The following is a 22,706-nucleotide window of genomic DNA, read 5'->3' as shown; positions in this document are numbered from 1 at the left end:
CTCGTGCCGATAGGTGTTGTCCAAAACATTTTCTTTATTTCTGAATCATCTACATTGCTTGGAAAGAAGTCAACGGACACCATAGTGTAAGATGTAGGACCTCCTTTCGTTGGTTGCAATGATCGCAGCAATCCTACGGGGCATACTATTGCACGGTAGCGATCAATGAGAATTTTGAATCATTCTTCTTGTAGGCATGTGATGAGGTCCTGGACTGTTGTGGGATGGACCTCATCTGACGCTCTAGTTCATCCCACAGATATTTAACAGGTAGAGATCAGAGCTCTCTGGAGACCAGTCAAGTGTGGTAACGTTCATGTCCACAGACCACGCAGTTACAGCAGCGGCCATATGATACAGTGCATTGTCTTGCTGAAAGAGACAATGGTCAGTTCCGTAGAAACGCCACAAAGTAAGAAGCACTGCTTTGTCCAGAATGTTGAGATACCTCTCGGAGTTCATCGTTCGGGAAACCATAGACAGAAGTCTAAGGCCAAAACAGGACGATACTATTACACCGCCACCTCCGAATTTCATAGTTAGGGTTACACACACACTAGTAAGAGACGTTCACAGGGCATCCGCCACACCCATTCATTAGAGGATTGCAACGTGAACCGTAACTATAATGCAGTTCACATGCTCTTTGCACCACTTAAGGGTTCGGGCAATGTGGGGCTTGCATATTGCGATTCTACCATGGAACCCTATGTTGTGAGCCTCGGTTCTGAATGTTTTTGCGCAGATTCTTGTTCCATTCGATGCCCGGAACCCCGCATTCAACGTGGCCTACGACCAGTGGCTCTTTTTTACATATTGTCCTTCGTAGTACCCTACGGTCAAGTTCGGTGAGTGTGGTGTTTCGTCCACTGTGGGTAGCACTTGCAGTCTCCTTGCGCTTCTGTCGCAGTATGGTCACTGTTTGTTGACTTGGGATGGCCCAATTTTTCGAATAGATAGGCCTACCCCCCATGGCATCCTATCACAACGCCTCTTTCAAACTCCGGCAGCTGTACGTGTTCCAATGGGCTTAGTACAGAGCGGGGGAATTATTGATGCTGTTTCAGATGAACAATTCCCGTGGAAATATACTTTCACATAGACCAAGCGTCTATGTGAAAGTGGGGGGGGGGGGGGAATTGGTGAGAGAGTGCTTCGTCTTTTCTGCTTTCCTCTCTTCTTAAACAGGGATTGGCGTTTAAAAAGAAAAAACGTCCCTCGGTTACTGTTTACAGATGTAGCTGGCGTTTATAGGGACACGAAGTTCGTGTTGTTTCTATCAGTACAGTAACGAGGGTATGAAGCGCCTGTGTCTAATTGTGCCCCCCCCAACTTAATAATGACAAAAAAATTTTAAATTTAAATGTAACAAGTTAAATTTTACTAAATGCAATATGTTAAATATTGACCCCATCAAAATGAGTTGCAGAATTTGTGTGTCTAAAGCTGCGTATTGCCGAAATTTAAAAATACAGTATAAAATAGCGGACTTATATCTATTTATTTATTTTTATTTTTTAAAATTTTGCGCCCCAAACCTAGTTGCGCCCGTGGCAGGGCCTTTTTTGCCACTGATTTCTATGAAGGTCATCTGCACCACGGTAGGAATAACAAATTCCTTACTTCACCTCAAAATACAAAGATGGTTTCGCTTCGCTTTCCATCCCCCCCCCCCCTTGGAGTTGATTCGATTGTTCCAGATGAGATCGAAGCATCGCTATTTAAATTCAAATCTCTGTCGAAATCATTTTATTCATTCTGTTTAATCAGATGAGGTTGGTTGAAAACAAATGCTTTCACCTGGGATTACAGGGAGATTTTTTTAAGTTACGGCGCAGCAGGTGCTGGAAGAGCTAAAGGGTGCTTTGCTTGTGATATTTTTCTGAACGTCAAATCTCAAAAGCAATTAAATGTACATCACGTTTACATTTATCTTCTTGCAGATCGTGATCTTCCAAATTATTTATTTAGTTTTGGGGCACACTAACGTTAACACGCTTGCTTCGCTGCAAACTGAGCATTGAAGCAAAGACGTTCAATAGATTTACAAAAAAAGCTTCTCCTCCACTTTTAATGTGCTTTTTGAAGATTTTTTAACATTAAAACTACTACCGAGTGGCATTTCATTTTATTAAGGTTGTTATTAAGAAACGTCTTAAGGACCTCAGCGATGGTGGGAATGTAGACTTCCTGTTTAGCAAAATATCATAGAACTTCGATCCTTTCTCCTCCATTAAAAAAAAAAAAAGAACGTACAGAAACATCCACGTGATTTTGTTTTCTATTGTTTCGAGTCTATTTGTGTTCGATGAGCATAAGGACCCCCCCTTTTTTTTTTTTTTTTTATAATTAACTTCGGAATGCCAAGAAGCTGTGTTTCGAATAGAAAGTACATTCGGAATTTTTCTAATGTTTTTGACATGTGTGATTAATTCCCTTCTCCCCTCGTGACGGAGTGTGACGTTACCGGATGACTGTTAGTGCATTCGACGAAGCAAACGGGAGACCTTCACTTAGAGGTTGAGTGTAGAAAAGGAACTACAAAAAAAAAAAAAAAAACGCACGTGGAAATGTTTTGGAAACAAATCACGAACAACCACCATAGGAGAAATAATAAACAGCACTGTGAAAATTCATCTTAAAGCAAACCAGAGCATCCCTCCCTTCAACTTAGTAATAAATTTTTTCGGCTAAATACAGTACAGTGATTTAACTCCTCAAAATGTCGTGCTCAGAATATTCGAGTGCCCCAATTGGCAGCAATAATTTTGAGATGGCCATGACAAATTCTAATGGCAACGGTGAAAACTTTAGGGAGCAGAGATGAAAAAAAACCACTTATTTGGTCTATTGAACAGGAATAATTTACTATAGGGTTTCACTGTGATTACAGTTCCATAAACGGGGAAAGAAGGAAACGATTTGAGAGAAAATTATTGCAGCCAAGTTATATAACCGAAAATTCTGTGCCTCTGTGAAATGATTTTTGAAACTTCTGGCACTCGAATTCAGTATCTGATCATCCTCGGCTTATTTGCTTCGATCAGGGCAGTAAACACAGCTAATCCGAATGGAGAGTTCAATTCTGACAAAGAAGCAGGCTGCTTCCTTCAGAAGACAGCCATGTAGGATACGATGTTTATGTTGCCAACTGTGTTGGAGACGCCTACACCGAGGGCGATTAGATACGGAAGTAATCGTACCACTTCATCACCGAAAACACAGGTTGCTTTATTCTTGTCCAGCAGATGGATTCTGTCGTTCTGGGACGATCTCATTTAATTCGCATCGCTGGGAATATCTCGAGTTCAAATCCAGGACAGCTGATTTCATAAATCAATGCATATGGGGTCGTGTGTTCTCTTCCTCCCGTTTACAGAAAAGTATTAAATAAATTCTACTACACGAGTGAAATGTTAAGCATCAGTAGAAAGGCCGCGTTTTGGGACGAACGAGCTTTGCCACGATGCTTGGTCTAAATGCACAATAGTGTTTGAGAGGGGGAGAAGGTTGAGGGATGAGGTGACGTCAAGTTAAAATGCTTCGGCGACAATCGCATGTTAACTTCCGTTACGTATTGAGTGGTGTGTTGTGGTCTCGATAAGTGGAGTCTGCGTCTGCAGTCGGGAATTCTGTGCAAGTGCTTTCGCAACTTGAATCGAGTGTACGGAAGAAGGTGACGGTGCTAAGCTGTGTATTAACCAAAGTTCGGTGGCCATATTCAGGTATTTGCAATTAATAATAGCAAATGTATTTTACTGGGTGTGATAAAGCTCTTGTAATTTGGCTTAAAATCTCCAAGAATTTTAGACATGAAACCACAATGGTGACCTCCTCTTGCCACTTAACAGGAACTCTAACGAACGAGTACAGGGATTTGACGAATAATCCAAACATTCTGTTTTGTGGATGAATTGGTCTAACTGCTGTGCTATGATTAACCGAACTTTTGAAAAATATACTTGTTGGCGGGGTGGGGGGGGGGAACTAAACAATACCTTTTACAGCTGTTAAAAATAGGAAGTAGCTATAAAGTGTAGGATAATGTTGTCTTATAACTATCTATAATAAAACATTTCAGTAGTGTATTGGACAGAATCATCGCATGAAACCAAGGTTGAAGATAAATCCCTTTAAAAACTTAAGGACACAAATTTAAACATCGAACTTTAGTAAATTAAGTAACAAAAGGGGCGTCAGATAAAGTACGATGAATTAGATTTCTTCATATTATTTTCAAAATTAAGTCACGATATATTTGATATTAATACCAATAAGAATGAGTATCGTGTTGGAACTCTTTCGCCCCACGTGTGAAATAGGCAATTTCACCGATTTAATGTCATATGACTTCACTTGTGTGAAGCACTTCGTTGAAAGCTAACGAAGCTTTGTTGCTGTTTTGCAGAAATAGCGATTCTTGTTGATATCAAAAATGCTGTTGCACTTTCAATTAGTAAGTGATGTATTGCGTACATTGAATTAAGTGTTGTCGATTCTTTATACATCTAAAAAAAATATATAAAATATTGGAAACAGTAGCTAATGGTAAAACTGCTTAATTTTTGATTCCATTTTAACTGTTTTATAAAAGAGGATTAGTTGCTCATTTTTTGAAAAGCAGTTCTGAATATGAAATAGGCTTTTACGAAAACATCTACTTTAATACTTTAGCGTGCAATTTAGCCTCATTAGACGAGTAAATTTACCTCGGTCTTTGCGTCTGTAATTTTTCTTTTGCATTTGCAGTGTAAGCAGACCACGTGCTAGTCCGTGTCCTTAAACACTGCTGCGCCTTCCACCTTGCCCATTCCTGGATGGCACTGCTTAAGTTGGGAACTCGACCGAGAAGTAAAACTATTGCTCCGTCTAAATTCTATAAAGGAAACAGAAAAAACACATAAAACATCAATCTTGCACATTCCGGCTTGCTTATGTATTCTAATAATCTACTTAATGGGGAGAAAATAACTAGTATTTGTTTTAGTGGGATAGTCTTAAAATAGACAAGTATATCCTTAATTTCAAATACGGTAAAATTACAAACATATATTCCTGTTAAGATTCAATGTAAAATTAAGGAATACGTTATCAAAAGTCTTGTGACATTATCTCCAAACAAAATGTGCTGACAAAATCAAGTTTTTATTTTTTTCAGATTATACGTGATGTCTCTAAGGGCACACTCACAGTCTCCACTACTTAATTCTCCATCTATACTACGCCACCTACCACCCATCAGTAGCATTAATACATAGCATTTCTAATCCGTACATTTCGTATGTTCTCTAACTGATTTTTCTATATATGCGGAGTAAAAAAACTGGGATTTTGAGGAAGGATAAAAACTAATTTGTATAAGATCAGCTAACACGCATTCAATTAAAAATAATAAAAAATAAAGATTGTTTTTCATGACGAGAAACATCTTTAGGTATGTATGTTTTTGACATTAAAACCCGAGAAACAAACTCTGGTTTTATTCCAATCGAAGGGCGCAATATCCCGTCATTCTTTGAATTGGTACGGAGCCTTAGCCACTCTTGCCTTAAACGAGCGACTTCACAAATCAGAACTCCGTGGTGGACACAGGAAGTTAAAGACGCAGTGAAGGAAAAGAAGAAAGCATATCAAAATAAGTCAGCTTGTGCTCTTAGAGAATACAAAGACAAATGTAAGCTAAACACTGTATAAAACTGGCTAAACAAAAGTCATCGGAAGACTTAAGGTGGCAAGATATTCTGGAGGTTGTTGAAAAAGCTCAGAAATGGAGGAAAGAGTGCTGTAAAAGGAATTAGAGATGATAAGGGTGTCATGAAACCTGGTGAAAAAGATATCCTTCAAATATGGAGTTTATTTCGAAAAATTGCTCAATGAAACTAGTAGTCATGACAGCACAGTGATAAAAAACACTGACCAGGCATGCATTCAGGAATACATATACATACTTGAAGTAACAAAAGCTATCAAAAGTCTGAAACGTGGAAAGGTAGCTGAAGTAGTGGCTGCACTGCATAGTTTAGAAGGACGAATTCCAGATGATTGGAGTAGAGCTCTCATAGTACCCATATAAGAAAATGGAAATAGAATTGATTGTGAGAATTACAGAGGTATTACCCTACTGAGTGTTCCTGGTAAGATTTATGCTAGTATACTTGAGAATCTGTTAAGAAAGGTTGTGGAAGAGAATCTTGGTAAAGAACAAGCTGGATTCAGGCCAATCAGAGGCTGTCAGGATCAGATTTTCACTTTACGACAAATAGTCGAGAAAGCATGGGAATATAACAAAGATCTGTATTTAAGTTTTGTCGATTTGGAAAAGGCATATGACAAGGTGCGAAGAGAGAAGGTATTCAATACGCTGCAGTTATATGGTGTCAATGGGGCATTATATCAAGCAATACTTAGTCTTTATTTAAGTTGTAAGTCAGCAGTTAGAATTGAAGGAAGTACAGGAAGATGGTTTAATGTTAAATCTGGTGTGAGACAAGGATGTACATTATCCCCTCTTATTCATTTATCTATATGGATCACATTATGAAGGAAAGTGGTATTGAGCCTGATATCAAAATTGGAGATGTTAATCTTAGCTCTTTGCGGACGATGTTATACTTCTAAATAAATCCGTTACAAGTCTGCAAGACTCCCTGACTAAATTGAATAACTATTGTAATAGATACGGCATGAAGGTCAGCAATAACAAGACAATGAAAATAGGTAGAATTGTGGAAAATGTCAACTATGTTGTGAATGGGGAACCTGAGGAACAAGTAAAACATTTCAGCTACTTAGGCATGATTTTTAGTGAAGATGGTAAATTAAATATAGAAATAGACAACAGAATCAGCAAAGCTGGTATGGTAGGAAGTCAATTGAATAAATTCATATGGAATAAGAGAGAAATTAGTTGGAAAACTAAATTAGCTGTATACAAGACAGTGTTCAAACCAGTTTTAACTTATGGATCTGAGAGCTGGGTCAGAAGCAAAACACTTGACCAAAGACTAGAGACCGCAGACATGAGAGTCCTGAGAAAGATTAGAGGCGTGAACAGATGGCATCAATGGCAATATCATATTAAAAACGAGGATATTAGGAAAGAACTTGACATTGCTAGCATCCAGGAATGCGTTAGCAGAGCTAATCTCAGGTGGTATGGTCACTTGAACCAAATGGGCAAGGAAAGATTAGCAAAACAAGTTCTCTGCCAGGTTGGCAGGAAAATGATCCAGAGGAAGACCAAGATATAGGTGGATTGATACGGTACAAAGTGCCCTAGAAGATAGAATTATAAGGCCTGATAATGTTGGAGTCTTGACATTTAACAGACTGATTTGGAGGAAAATTGTAGATAGGAAGTTAGTAATGATGTAAATTTTTCATGTAGTACTATCATAATATCCTGTATATTCATTGAAGGTACATGTCAGGAATTTGATGATGGAGAATTTGCATCATGATTTGTATGGCGGAATTATTTAAATCTTGAATTTATATGAAAGATTAAAGAATTCTGAGACATTCTTGGGATTAATTTTTTGTATATCGCATCAATCTACACCACATTGCAGATTCTGGTGATTAGCGAATGGTGTTTTCCTCACTATTCGAACTACAGAGAATAAGTCCGAATAAATAGGGGGGGGGGGGGGGGATGAGATCTAAAGTAATGGAAACGCAATAAAATTTAAATCTGGAAATTAAGAAAATTTTTGCTGTTTGAACGCTGCTTATTTTCTATGGGATGAAATACTTCCACGAAATTAAAGGATATTTTTCTGATGTCTGTTCATAATTTTGTGTTGTGCTGCTGTTTGGTTTAGATTCACGATTTCGCGTTATGCTTTTCATTGTCTAGCTGCATGCTCGATATTCGGATTGAAATGTCCCGGTCTAGATTCATGCTTTCACTTTTTTCTCTTTTACTAATTGCTGGCCTGCAGAAAGGTCCAGAAACGAAGATGTCCATTGGTGACAAAAAAAAAAAAAAAAAAAAAAAAAAAACTGGAATATTATCCTGAAATAAAGTTATTTGTTCCATAGTGATGACCTACAATATCTGCTTACTATCCTCTAAGTAAACTAACCTCAATCATGTGAGCGACATCTTTCTGATTGCTGTCTCTTACATTCTGACCGTTTATCTCGAGTATTTGATCCCCTTGCATGATTCTCCTTCCGTGCCTCGCTGCTATTCCTCCAGGCTGCTACAAGAACAGAAATGATAGAAATGAGTGCGCTGAAAAAAAAAAAAAAAAAAATTCATTTATTTATTTTTTAATTTCTGAAATGTTTCAGAAATATCAACGCAACACACACGTTAGTGCTTATTCCTTCACGGCAGGAAAGATCACAGATAAGAGTTTTTTTTTTTTTTTTCCTGTTCATTAAATACCCAACTGAAAATTATCGGCAACATTTTGTCCATAATCCTTCTGAGAATCATTAAAAATGACAAATGAAGTTTTTATGTAAAGAATGCGTTCTGTTCTTATGAAGACCTTTTTTAAATTATTTCAAAATTATAATGAACTAATCGACGCTGTTATTTTTCACGAGCTTTAAAAAAAAAACACGGAGTGATAATACTGAAATGCATTTCTTTTGAATTCGTGCTTCCGAAACGGCCCTCGCAGATGAGCAAAATTAAGTCGATGATAATCTTGCTAATTACAGAGGATTTGGCTTGTACCTCACTTAACTCCAGGAAAGAAAAAGATTTAAATTATTAAATAATTACATTTAATTAACAGTGGATTTCTCAGTATTTCCAGCACTTAACAAATTATGCACGCGCTTAATAATGCCAATTCCGATCGTGATACTGAAACAGCTGGAGATATGCACTGCTTTCTTTTATTTTTTTTTCCCAAAATAATAAATTATATACCGCTTGGGTCTGAAAAAGAATATTAGAATAATTGCAGTTTCTGTGTGGATATGTGAATCATATCATGAGATGGTTTAATGTTAAGATATTAAATATTTAAAATTCTTGGAGTAAAACCATCGCAGTTCTTAGGAGTGCAATTTGACTTATCTGAATTCGGCCTGCCACATGAATGTCATTTGCTGTGACGGGAAAGGATGACTTTGGCCCGGTGTCAATTGGGAACAGATAAAGTGGCTGACTTAACCATTTAAAAAAGAAAATGAGGCAGGATCGAAAAACATTACGGGTATAAAAGTTGGCCACTTCGCCTCTCATAAATAAAATGCGACCATTTACTTGGTCATTTCCTGTTATGCTTGTAGATGGACCGAAAATCTTCATCTTTGAATGATGTGGAAATGATGGCATTTCTTCTGCTCTTTTAAGCTTCTGAAGCTAGATCCAGTGGATCTAGCTTCAGGGTGGTTACTCCTTACTGTTTGTATATGCGTGTGTTTCTGACTGGTTTGTCTGTTTCCGGAAGAAGGGGGAAAATGCACCCCAGTATGGGACCGGCCAACTCGCTTTCCAATGAAAACCCTGATAAAGATTCCTTGTTCCAGATTGGATTCGAACTCAAGTATTTCCAACTGAAGGGAATCATCAAACTTGACTGCGTCACGGAGGCTCTGAAAGAAATTCAAGCAACGAAAAAAGTACAATGTCTTGGAATTCAAAGTAACTTCTCGGGTGTGAGGTTTCTGTATACGCAAACTTCAAGTAAGACTGACGACACTGGACAACGATTCCAAATTTACTTATCTTAAGTGTACTCGCAAAGAGTTTTAACACCGCTTATGCAAACAGACTTCCCCTTCCTATGAAGCTCAGTTCTGTTTGGGAATGTCTCCGATTCTAATTTCTAATTTACATATCTACGCTGCTAGAGGTTTTTTTTTTTTCTTGCCAGAAGACATTTCGTGGAGCATTTGAGTTGCAAACCAACCTGTCTTTCTAAACATAAATCTTCCTGCCCCATCGGAAGCTCTCAAAATCATGCGGTTACGTCGCGCAGTCAATAGATGGTGTACAATATATCGTGGCTTTCGAAGAAAGGTGAGTTAACTGGTTTCGAAAACATAGAGATAGGAGGGCTCTTTCGCCCCGCATGTGAAATTTGGGTTTGCCCTTCCGTAGAGTGGCAATCCGGCCAGAGAATACGCTCAGTTATAAGAGACGTGATATATCGGCCTCATAACCTTAACTGTGTCTGGTAACTCTAAATAGCGATTATTTTCACTTTTTTTTTTCTTAACCTCTTATCCTTCTCGACATAAACATTACAGACATCATGTCCTCAGCATTCACAAAATTGGATTTTCTCGTTTGCTTAAGGATAGTTGACGTAGGGACAGCTGTTAACTTTCTACAAATACCATTTGTGATTTGTAAAAAGTTAATGGTATGCCCTAAAATAATTGACAAATGTTAACTCTTTTTCCCTATAATCATAAGGCACGGATATCGATCGAACTTTGCAATCAACTGTGAAGTGTTAGGCCGTAATGTTTGCATATTACTTATAGGAATTATTTTCCCTAATTGCAGGGAAATCCAATGACATTTTAGGATTGTAGTATGCATTCCATTGTTTCACATGGTACAGCGATGTAAGCCCTGTGGAAACAGACTTTTTCTTAGAAGAAAAAAAAAATCGGAATCATTCTTGATGTGAGACTAAAATGATCACACAAGCAACAGTTTGCAGGTCTAATTGGCAGACATGGAACTATTTGCAGGTCTGGTAATACTTTGTCTAGGAGATCTTGAAATACGACTAATCTAAAAACATTTTAAAGTCATATGTACTGGGAATCGCCTTTTCGGCTTTGTCCGCCCAACATCAAAATCTTAACATTTTGTTATTTGTTAACTGCACATTAACCATTTCAGTAATTTTAAAAATGCAGGGAGAATTCTTAACATTATTATTTTAACACACAAAGCCATGAATCAAATTAATCGGCGTATATCATCTCAAAGAAATGTGAAATATTTGACTCTTTAGTAATAAATTACATTAAAGCAACGAAATGATCAGACTATCATGAAAAAGGAAGGCGCATTTCATTACGAAAAAGTATGGATACAACTGCCGTGTTAGAGTAAAACTTTGGTTTAATATAAACCAAAATATATACACTCGACGTTTCGACCTTCATATGAAGGTCATCATCTGGAGTATGCACATATGTATACAAAGAAACAAACTGCACTAGTAAAGCGCCAAGGGATATCCCACGTACAGATAGATAATAAGAATCTAACACGTATTTTGCGAAACGCACTTAAAAGAAAAGTGTGTGTGTGTGGCGGGGGGATAATCGCTTTGACAAGTATGATACTGGTCATTCCATTTAATAAGAAACATTTCAAGGGCAAGAAAGCGGAAATATTTACGACAATATAAAAACTATATTAAAATGTAAAATTTAATATCCTCAAATGCTAATTAAAAGAATCATTTCACTTAACGAATTGCAATACTTACGACATACGTGACGAACACTCCTCTGCCATTCCTGAAAAGAAAAAGTTTAAATTACCAACACGAAAATGTTCTACAAAAGCCTTTTGTGATATTCCATTTAGAGCACTGAAGCAGAATATTTTGGTTTTATTATATTAAATAATAAACTCGGCTTTTATTTAGAAAAACAGAAACATAAAATACGATAGCTGTTCGACATAGCAGTTGTCAATAATTACTTGACTTGATGCATTTTGTTTTCAGAATGAAAGCCTAAGTTCATAGACGACTACAAATGTAATACAAAAAAAAAATAAGAAATAATTTGCAACATAAAACTTATACTTTGCGTCATGTTCATTGAATCTATAAGATTCAATTTCTAATGCTGATTTATAATATTTGATTACTTCTAAATATCTAGAAGGTATTGAATATTATATCCGCATTTTTTACCACGCTAATGCAGAAGATTCTCTAAAATAGAAGCGTATCGTCTGCTGGTTTTTAGTTTGCTTGAAAATGTAAATATCGTAGTATATAAAGCACAGCCTTGCTAAATGTCATTTATTAGCTAATGTGTGTGTTATGTAGGCGTAGTTTTTTTTTTACAAAATTTGAATTGCAAAAGTAACCAGGAGCATATAACTAAAACAGTTGCTGATGTCTCTCATTCAAAGTAAGGTTTTGATAATAAATAGAAAAACTGCAGATGGGCTGAAAAGAAAGGAAAAGTTAAATGTATTAATTAAATTTGGAAAAAAAAATGACATTGTGGTTTTTGAGAAATAATTAAGTTTAAATGAACGAAGAAATCATTTTCCGGTGTGTGTCTGGAATTAAATGCTGAACACGGAGATTAGTCCGTGCACAGATAATAGAAGCGCGTCACAAAATTAATTGCACATTATGATGCTCAGTGATTCATGTAAACATCTGCGGAAACAATTTCGTCATGAAGGAGTGTAAACGAGAATCTGCGAAGGATCGGTGGTTGGTGCAGATGATCTCTTTTACGTGAAATCAAAAATGTTTAAGAGAGAACACTCCTGATTTGAAAATGTTCAAGATTTGGGCAGATTTGCATGCATTTAAAGGTAAACTAATGCGGTAGTGAAAGAGATGTCGACGATGTTTGTGCTGAGAGCTGTGGTTGCAATGAACAAGAAGAAAGATCTCGTGTGGGATGTCGTTAATAAAATACGATCAGAATGAAAGGTTTGTGTGTGCGCGCGCAAGAAATAAGACATGAATTCATGTCTTATTTCTTGCGCGTTATCATGAATTTTGTTATCAGAATACCCTTATATAAGAATTTAGGACTTATAGAATATCTATAAGTTTGGTTGTATAGTGCAAATAGTGTCTCAAATGAGAGAGATGAGTGCAATCTGTCATGGGCGAAAGTGGATTGGATTTGCAGTTACCGGGAGAGTAACTGCAAATCCAATTTGAGAGTTCACAAATACAAAGGAAACAAAGTAGGTGGATGAATGTATCTCTGTAGTGTTCATCGTTAATTGCAAAATTTTGAGAAACAATTTAACCATGGAACAACTTCCCGGTCGCGAAATAAACTCTAGTGGAAAAGAGAAGTGTGAAAAAGAACTGTAAATTCTATTTTTAACAAATAGAAATATTTTCCACCTATATCGATTGTACATGGGCCATCAAAATACATATAATTAGAAATGTATTAAATTTTGTAACATAATGCTAGAATAACTGAATGTAAAACCACAAGCACTTGTAACTAAAAAGCTCGGACAGGATTAGGCTAGTAAACTGAAGGTCAACAACAGTCCCACAGGTCACCGGGTTATGAGTTTTGCCGCCAAAACCTGATGCAAGGGGGGGGGTGATAAGGGCGCTTTCAATAAATCCGGGAATTTTTTGGAGGGACGGCCAATGATATAAAAGGCGGAGATTGAGGGGCGAAAGGGCTCTCTCATTTTTTGTTCCTGTGGCAATCTTTCCTGGAGTCGCGGTCCCGCTAGCAGTTGTTCTGGAGATCATGGGGGAGCTTCGCTGGCAGTATTACAACATATCCTTCCGCGAAATTCTTCGACGAATGTGCCGATCCACGTTCGTGCTGATTGTAGCAGCCGGCGAAGTTCCTAACAGCGACGAAAAAAATGCATTCAAGTTACAAGGAAGGAATTTGCAAGACGACAACCGCCGGATAGTGCCCGATCACAGCCGTTGCACAAGAAAGGAGCCAGCGGAATTCCCCTTAACCCTTTTTTGATTCAGGACTGTACATGATTTAATGAGCTTGGAAGTAGATTGCTTTAGGTTAATAGCCTAGATTGTGTGTACAGACGAGAGATGTTAATTCTACTTAACTAATGGCATAATGTGTTGAAGAGGTCAGAAAGCTGGAAGTCAGTTTGAATGTGTAATATAGAATATTGTAATGTTGAATAGTGCTTGTGTTATATAATGCTTAGAACGTGTATAGTATAATTTTGCTTTTTATTGTTTGTAATGAGAGTAAGGTTATGTGTGCAAAAATCCATCCACGTTGTTTAGTAAGTTGAGTGTGAACCCGGCCTGGTTGGCTGAGTGGATAGCGTATCTGCTCTCCAGCCAAAAGGCTGCGGGTTCGAATCTCGCTGTGGGCTTGGATGTTTGTGATTATCTGTGGAAATACCACCAGTGGTGGTCGGCAGTAGATGGCGTTGGTGTAGTTGCGGTTAGTTGGTGATTGAATGGTGAAGACGGAGTTGTAGAGCACGTACTTTCCCTCAATGGAGTCCTCGGACTTCCTGGGTGTGTTAAATAATAATTTCTTTGCCTAATGCTTTAAGTGAATTGTTTAATGAATGAGTGGAGAATCAGACACGTGATATGTCCTATTTCCCTTGTATATTTATTGTCTTAGTTAGAATAAACATGTTTGGTTTCGTTAATAGCTTGCCTGATCTTTGTTAGCCAATGCAATGTCTCATAAAACAAATCGAATCTGTGTGACCTTAGTAAGTAACAGCCACGACTGAGTAATTCGGAGTTGCTCGAGATAAAATTGATTTAAGGGTTACGTACTTAGCTAAATTATTCTCTTGTATATAAAGGAAAGATAGAAAATTCTTTTACACGATCCTTAATGGCGCAGTCGTTTACAAAAATAATTTTTTAAGGATTAATACATTTGAATGAGAGCAACCTAGATTAAGGATATGGCCCCAGCCAAAAGCTTTTCCTCAGTATACGATACTAGCACGTGTGAGAGCATACATTACGGCATTAAGAGGTGGGGAGGAAGCTAAGTAGATTACGAAAGGATTAAAGTTAAATAATAGTATTATACGTGAGTTAAGATTAGAACATTTAGGCATTTTGTACAAGTTCAAGCAACCACGAAAACTAACGAAGTAAGAGGGGAAACACGGAGTAAAAATCATAAAGCAATATAATAAAATATAAATGACAAAACATTACAGAAACTGCAACTGGATCATGAGGCGGATATTGAATAAGATGCTTCTTATCTCTTGCTTATCTTATAATAATCTTATCTTAATCTTATCTTAAGTGAAGATTTCCGCTAAAACCAGCCGTGAAATACTGTGATTCTTGTTTATTCTTGGCAGACTTCTTGAGAAATCGAGGCCGATGAGGAAAGGGGGATCGAAAGCTTCCAAGGAACGAACTTTTTTTTTTTCCATATTTCAGCGATCCATTCGGTACAAGTGTTTGGATTATTGTTTTCAGTCTTTTAATTCAATCACGTGAATCAAGAATAGACAGCCTCGGCCTACTTTGCATTCGTGTAAACCCAGAAAACATTGAAGCGAAGACAAGTGCTTGCTTCTTGACTAGTGGAGAAGTAGACAGATGCAATCTGAACTGCGTCAAGCGATGCCGTCCAACCTTATGCACATGTTGGAAGCTTCGTTCACATCCGAAATTAGTGTGTAGCAGAAGAAAACTGCCAGTACAAATGCTTGCGTGAATTAATTTTAAAAATTTTTGGTTGTAAATGTGAAAACATTTAAATGACCAAAAAACAATTGAACATTCGAGACATTTTGGTTGAAGTCTGAAGATAATACACGAATTCGCCGTCAACAGTTTTACGCAGGAAAATTATTCTGTAAATTTATGTTGAAGATAAAATTTAGAAGTATGAGGGACCTTCCTGAAAACACCAAAAAAAGATGTCAGTGAAATAATAAAAAAAAAGCGAAAGGTAGTTTGAAGTCTGCTTTATGTACATAAATTGATATCCATTTTGAAAATGCACAGGTGAGAAAAGGGTTTCGCAAACAGCTTAGTCTTTCAGAGTCGTAGTAGTACAACTGTGGTGGAGAAAATGCACTAAAAGGAAAGGAGATAATATTCAGAGATATGAAAAGAAGTAGACTTAAATTTTTTTTTTTTATTATTTTTTTACTTTTTCACTGAAGCACTCTTTTGGATGTAAAAGTATTACAACAGACATTACTTTCGAAATGCCCCTCGTAGCAATCTCGGGAGGGTCGATGCTCGACTTTAACACTGTGTATCTTTAGACAGTTAAAATTCGTGGCTCTGGGTGTTTTAAATGCGCACGTGCTTGCAGATGTTGGATGTTTTTTTTATGTAAATGTTTTTTCTTAACTAATTTCTCGATGCTGGTCCTTAGGTTAGATAGCCTCGAAACGGAAAGTAGTCTGCTGTTTATTTAGATGATCGGTGAGGCAGTAATGAGTATTTGAAGAATGGACAAAGTTCTTTGTTGTTCTGGGACACACGCGTAAACTGTGAACGCACTGGTGATGCGAATATTGTGGCATCTTGACCCACCATCGCATTCGGGAGAAGGAAAAAAAAACAGTTGAAGTTGTAACATTAAAATCTGATATACACTACTAGAAAAGTTAGATTGAATAAATTGTTTCTCTTCTTCGTTTCCTTGAAATTGCATCCATTCTTACGATCAATGCTCGCATGATTATTCTAAAGAAAGTGGGGGGAAGCAACCCAACCTAAATTTTATTATCAAGTGACGATCACCCCACACGATCATATGGTTCTGAAATTTGGAGTGTTAAAGAGAGAGAGAGAATAGTCAGATTGTGGCAGCTGCAACAGCAATGAGATTTTTATGAATAATTGAAGGATGCACAAAATTAGACCATCACAGGGAGAAATCAGAGCACGCGATGATGAGTTCTTCGCCAAGAAAAAAAAAAAAAAAAAATGCAGGAAGAGGGGGTGATTTTTCAGGGTGGCTGTGCAATTTCAGAAAGTTGCTTTCTATCACTTTTCGTCACGTGCACAGAAACTTGGGTGCCCGCACATCGAGCAGAAAAGCAATAGCGGCACGATGACTACAGCGTTACCATTAGGTCAGAATGTGTTTGTTTAACGTTCTAATTTAGAAAGTAGTTTACATCTTCAATTCCCTGAACGCTTTGGAATATTAAACAAGTGACGTGTAATAGTGGCCCGAGTGTTATGCCGCAACTCACGCTTTCAACCTTCAGAAAACGAACGTGTGTCTTCACGATCACACCTTTTTTTCTTTTTTTGATGACGTGTTTTATGTAACGAGATTTTAAGGATGTGTTTTCAATCCAGTGTATTCAGAATTCATGCAGTTTAATATTCCAGATCGACACTAATACCGATAACGCGAATTTGGGGAGAAATTCCCAATTTTGCCTTTTTTAATTAGATTTTTTTATTATTATTTTAAGTAAAACATACAAATTCTTAAGCGATTATTATATTTCTTGGAGCAGTTCCTAGCTTTCAAACCTTGTTTCATTTGAAGGCGATGCCATTGATAATCAAGCTAAATTAATTTGAGCATTCGTTTTGAGTCCTATTTTCCTGTAAGTTTTTTGGGTTGGAATGTTTACAAAAATGGTGTAAAAATCGAGACAGGTTTATATAAAACTTTGAAATAGGAGTGATAAATTCCTCACGCCAAAGAAGAGAATAGAGAAACAGCCACAAAATCTTTAAACCTAAAATGTGCTGAAATAAAATCACGAGAACAGGTTTTCAATTTGTAATTTTACAACGAAGTACAAATGGGACAAACGTATTGGAAATCAAAACATTCGATTAGGACAGAACAAATAAGAACTTGGTTTCATTACGGTATGTGGCCATTTCGGTGTGTTCTTCTTCTGAACTACCCTTTCGTTCGGGGGGAACATTTACCGAAACGACTACGCGCATCGTCGTGTCATTTTTTGTTCATTCACGTCCTTCTAAGTTCCGATCGTTGATCAAGAATGTCTGCTTATTTATCGTCAGGAACGAGGGTTAGAAAATTGAATGAAAAAAGTAAAACAGGACACAAATATAAAATATAAATTAAAAGTGCCACGTTTTTTAAGAACACGACGTAGCTACACAAGTTGCAGTCCCTTCATTGAAGGGCCAGATTCAAAACTAGCGCAATCCGTCAAGCCTCAAATATTAATGTAAATCAATTATTACAAACTGAGAATGATCTTTTAGGTAATGCATTATAAAAATGGTCATTCAGTATTCTTGTGGATACATTCACATTTCGACAAACTTATTTGGCACTTCTTCAATATTTGAAGAAAAAGAAGTGAGAATTAATGGGTCCGGATGTCTAACAGGTTGCAGTGCTGCTGGCATGTGTTCAAAATTTAAGTGTATTACTCAACAATCTGTTCAAACATCCTGGGATTGGTATGTGATGGAGCAAGTGTAATAGTTGGAAGAATAACTTTTTTTTCTCTCTCTCTCTCCACAACTGAACGTAATTTTAATGGAATGCATTTGCCGTAGTACCACACTTTTAGCAAGTCGTAAATCTTCACAATTATTTCGAAGAATTGAAGATTTGTTTAAACAAACTGATAAATTATACTTCTCACAGTATATGCGCAAAAGAAGAAAATGAAGAGATGGTAAAATATATTCTGTATCTCGGAGTTGGATTGTTGAAACCGTCTCAGGCCAGATAGCAACGTGTCCTTGTTATGAATAGAATCCAGTTATCAAATCTTTTTATCTGAAATATTGAAAGCAAAAGCGCAGAAATGTATCAACAAATATCAGTTCCATCTCTCAACCTAACTTTTGTTTATAAAATATTGTAATACTTGAATGCTATGGTTCCAAGCAAAATACTTCATTATCCAAGAACTGGGTTGCAGAAGCTTCTTAATCATGGTAGTAACTGTTCGCAAAAGACTTCGGAGGTTTTAGCAGAGGCGTCGTGTTTTGATCTATCGGTGGTTTTAAATTTACCTCAAGAAAAGGAGACGAAAATGTGCTTTCTTATGAAACAGTGGCGTCTGCATTTTCTCAAGTAGAATTGGGAAATTTTTCGCTTTGCTCTTGATGACCAAATAACAATCGTGAAAAAACTGAAAATGAGTGAATGTGGGCGAGTAGTCCAAGTTGACTTCAGTGGAGATTTTCTCATCTGACCAAGTTGGTTGTCTTCCCCATGCCAGTGTAGAGTGTGAAAAGGATTTACTGTGTTACGAATTAAGAGAATGGAATTAAAATACTTGCAAATATTTGTATTTAATAAACAAAATCTATACTTACGTTCTCTGCATGATGCTAATTCCCAGTTGGTCCTTGATGCTGGATTTCCGCAACTCAACCGTAATAAATTTGGAGGGATCTGAAAAGATACATGGCACGTAAAGCCGATTTATAAAGGAAAGTTGAGATAAATAACCAAATTGGGTTATTTTATTTGTTATGATTAGAAAATAAAGATGAATACAGAAAATATAACGTATTACACAACAAATTTACGAACTTAAAGTTCTTTGTATTTATTAAGATGAATGTTAAAAGAATTGCATGCTGATCTTTCTGTAGCACACACCGTGTTGCTCAAATTATCCATACCCTTGAGTATTTGACAAATCCATTACAGGTTCTGGCAGCAATCGTATATTTCTCTGGGCAGTTTTCCACAAATTTGGATGAAGTCCTTGAGGGTGTTTTTGACCTTTTCCACCGCCAAAATGTGGTTCTCTTCCTGTAAAGTCAGATGTGGCGAGTTATCCCTCAACCCCCTTCTAATTCGTCATGAAAAATTTAAGATTCTGCAATATTCTATGTTTCTCTGTAGGATTCGGATCGGAACCGAACCCCCTAATAGACATTGTAGCGCTCTCTACTGTCATTTCATTAGACTGCATAGCATAAGCAATACAGAATTATTTTTTAAAGGACACGAAGTGGTACTAGTCCAAACTAGGAAAAACACTCCAATGCCCATCCCCACTTGGACTATACATTCTTGCAGTACCTTGTCAGCTGCAGTACCTTGATTCAAAGACCAAGCATCGTAACTCACGAATCTTTCAAACGATCCCCTATCCATTCACGGTGAGCTCGGCGCCACGCAATTCCAAGCAAGCATTATTTTGGGGATATTTCGCTTATACTCAGCAGCCCCTTCCATTCTACAAAAAAACAGCCTTAGAATTCAGTATATAAGATTTTAGCACAAACCTCTACAGCTGTGATATTCTCCTTTTTACGGCGAGGGTAGAGAATTTGATTTCGGCTTTTCAAAGAAAAATTCTCAGAAAAATATTTGACCCAGTGAATGACCTCTGGAGGATCAGATACAACCATGATTTATATGAACTCTATAAAGAACCTACAGTATCTATTATGATGAAATTCAAAAACAAGAGTATAAATGGTGGAATTCTTGGTAAAAGACTAAGAGGAAAATCAAGAACAAGACGGATAGATGCCATCAGTGAAGATGGCAACCTCATATTGGAATATCTGTAAGGTCCTGGACAGACAGGTTTTGAAGACAAATCCAAGAGGCCAAGGCTCAACTTCGGCTGTAGAGCCATAGGAAGAAGACGATTCTTTCTTGGGTTATTAATCCACCATCACATTTAATGACATCAGCAGCAGTTGATCTCGGGGCTCTGCTTTTGCACTCTCACGGACTGACTGACCTCTAATATTGCACTTTATGATTGCATATTACTGGAAGTTGAACTCTAAGCCTGACCATTTCCAGTATTATTCACGAGTTGCTTTTGCTTGTTGTTGCTGCATGGTTTGTCACCCGTATGAAATTGAGAAACAACGGAGGTGGACTTTTACAAATAGTGTGCTACTTTCCATCGAAGGTATTTGATATCAGCAGTACCATCATATCTGTGGAACTTTTTTTTTCATGAAAGTCGTCTTAAACTGTAAACTATTTGATTTTAGGGCATATTTTCATTCAGTTCATAATATTCTAGTATTTATCATTTTGGTCTGCATGTGAAGAGAACGCTCAAAAGCAAACGAAATCGTTTAATCCGATATGAACCCACAGTCAAGGACATGAGAGGAAAGTGCAGCATCCCAACCTTAATTTACTGAAATCGTACCTGTACTTTTTGTTTCTGATTTGCGGTTAATATAATGCTAGTTGGTTAGCGAAAGATAGTGTATTACGTCTATAAGCCGAGGTGTATAACATCTGCAAATGTGAATGTTCCCTGGCCAGTTTGTTTTGGGTGGGAGCGATCCTGTCGTTTTTGTGTATGATCCTTTGTATATTACGTCGAATAAAACCTAACGAAAAGGTATACGCAATGCCAATAAACTACAATACAATTATCAACATAATTAAATCGATACAACGATTATATATGTGTAAGTCAGTTAGTTTTGTTTCCTGCGATGGTTTGTTTTAAGCAAACTGAGTGGAAAATAGGAGCGCCCCCCCCCCAAAAAAAAAGAGAAGAAAATGCACATTTCTGACAGAAGTCGACAAAAAAATAAATAAAATTAAAAGAAAGTAAATAAAAATAATTTGCACTAGCGGTTGTACCGAGAATGTTTTATTGACCTGCTTTAAATACAGTAGTTTCTCGATATCAGGAACTTCAGTGATTATTTTAAATATATTTCATACGTTTCTTTCCTCATGTTAGCAAGGATTCGATTTAAATATTCAACATGCTTAGAACAGAAGCCGTCTTTCTTTTATAGGTCGAACTCAAGTTCTCGCGCATGCAGTACTCTAGTAGTACTTTCTTTCGTCCACTGGTGTACCCCGCTTTGCTGCATCGGTATGTCACAACTTTTACGTATATTTTCCGGCTTAATTATGCGTACTAGTTAATGTACGATCGCAGATTACACTACACAGTTTCATATGGAACTTCTCTGACACAATTTCTAAGTTGGCGCAGTCCGGAGAACCTTAAAAAATATTTTACATTACTGATAAAATTTAAAAAAATAAATTAGCTCGAGGATCCCTTTTTTTCACGCTGTTAAGATTATTAATTGTTTTCAGATCGTTTTCTGTCTAAGCTGTACTTCCAAAAATCCTAATGATAAATAGTTTGCACGATAGGGTGAACGTTTTCGCAGCACTCCGGAAAAGGATGCTCATGGTCGACAAAATGCGTAAACAAGCCGTGATTGGTTTCTGTGAAGAAAGTAAGGCGTGTTTGGTGCTGAGAGAGACAGAATTAGAAAAATAACGCTTACTTGAGCATTATCCGTTCTGCAGCCTTTTAGAATGAGCGAAAATGGAATAATTAGTAGTAAATAGTTTTTCAAGTTTTCTTTCTATCCTTGTTTGACCCCCCTCCCCATTAGAAAGAGAGATTCTTTTTCCCCTCGCCCGTCTCATTTTTAAATCGTTAACGGTGGCATTCCCGAAGGCAATTTATTTCCTGTTCTTATTACTCGCCTCGTAATTCATCTCTCGACAGCATTGCCACCGACTTTGGTCGTTTATCTTCTCTGTGTAAACGGCCGTAAAGATTGTTTAAACTCGTCTTCCCCTTAAATGCTGCAAGTTCGGAGATTTTTATTCTTCGAGTGTTGATTTTCGTTCCAAGTGGGAAAAGACATCGTTGGGAATTCAGATTTTGTGCTTGTAAAGATGAGCTATTCGTAAAAACATCACTGATAGGAAAATAAATGATCTTTTTTACGATTCCTTCAGAAATGTATCAGTCTTTTGAGATATACCAAGAAAAATAAACTCAATATACGTGAATCATTTTCTGTGTTGGAATTTTGTTCATAAATAACAAACCGAAACGCGTTCCATTACTCATCCGTCCGAGACGGGTCGAGTCCTCCAATTATACTTTTTTAGGCAGTTAGTACATCAGACTTGCCACTCTTCCACTGCATCCTCTATGGGAAGAAAAAGGTGAATCACCCGATGCAATGAATTCGGAAGTGAAACACTCCACCTTTTTCATAGATTTCAGATCTAACTTATTTATTGCAATGCAGGAACTGCAGATTCCACGAAAACTTATTGCTTTAGTTAAAGCTACAACGAGAAATACTTGATGTCGCATCAAAATTCAGAAC

General features: G+C 37.1%; 1 protein-coding gene across 1 annotated transcript in view; it reads right to left on the bottom strand.

Moving 5' to 3' along the window:
* The window catches only part of LOC150101202 (E3 ubiquitin-protein ligase LNX-like), an 82,218-nt gene that overhangs the window by 3,121 nt on the left and 56,391 nt on the right, over positions 1-22,706 (bottom strand). The window contains exons 6-9 of the mRNA XM_090401733.1: positions 18,933-19,011; positions 11,424-11,454; positions 8,088-8,207; positions 4,710-4,876 (exon numbers count right to left, since the gene is read on the bottom strand). Of these exons, the coding sequence (XP_090257859.1) occupies positions 4,710-4,876; positions 8,088-8,207; positions 11,424-11,454; positions 18,933-19,011 (397 nt within the window). The remainder of the gene's footprint in view (positions 1-4,709; positions 4,877-8,087; positions 8,208-11,423; positions 11,455-18,932; positions 19,012-22,706) is intronic.

The sequence above is a fragment of the Typopeltis vanoorti genome, chromosome 12 (assembly GCF_054136105.1).
Source record: "Typopeltis vanoorti isolate ZY-2024b chromosome 12, IOZ_Tvanoo_1.0, whole genome shotgun sequence".
In the NCBI taxonomy this organism is placed as follows: domain Eukaryota; kingdom Metazoa; phylum Arthropoda; class Arachnida; order Uropygi; family Thelyphonidae; genus Typopeltis; species Typopeltis vanoorti.
The sequence above is the reverse complement of the archived record's forward strand: the minus strand, read 5'-3'. Positions and strand labels throughout refer to the sequence as shown.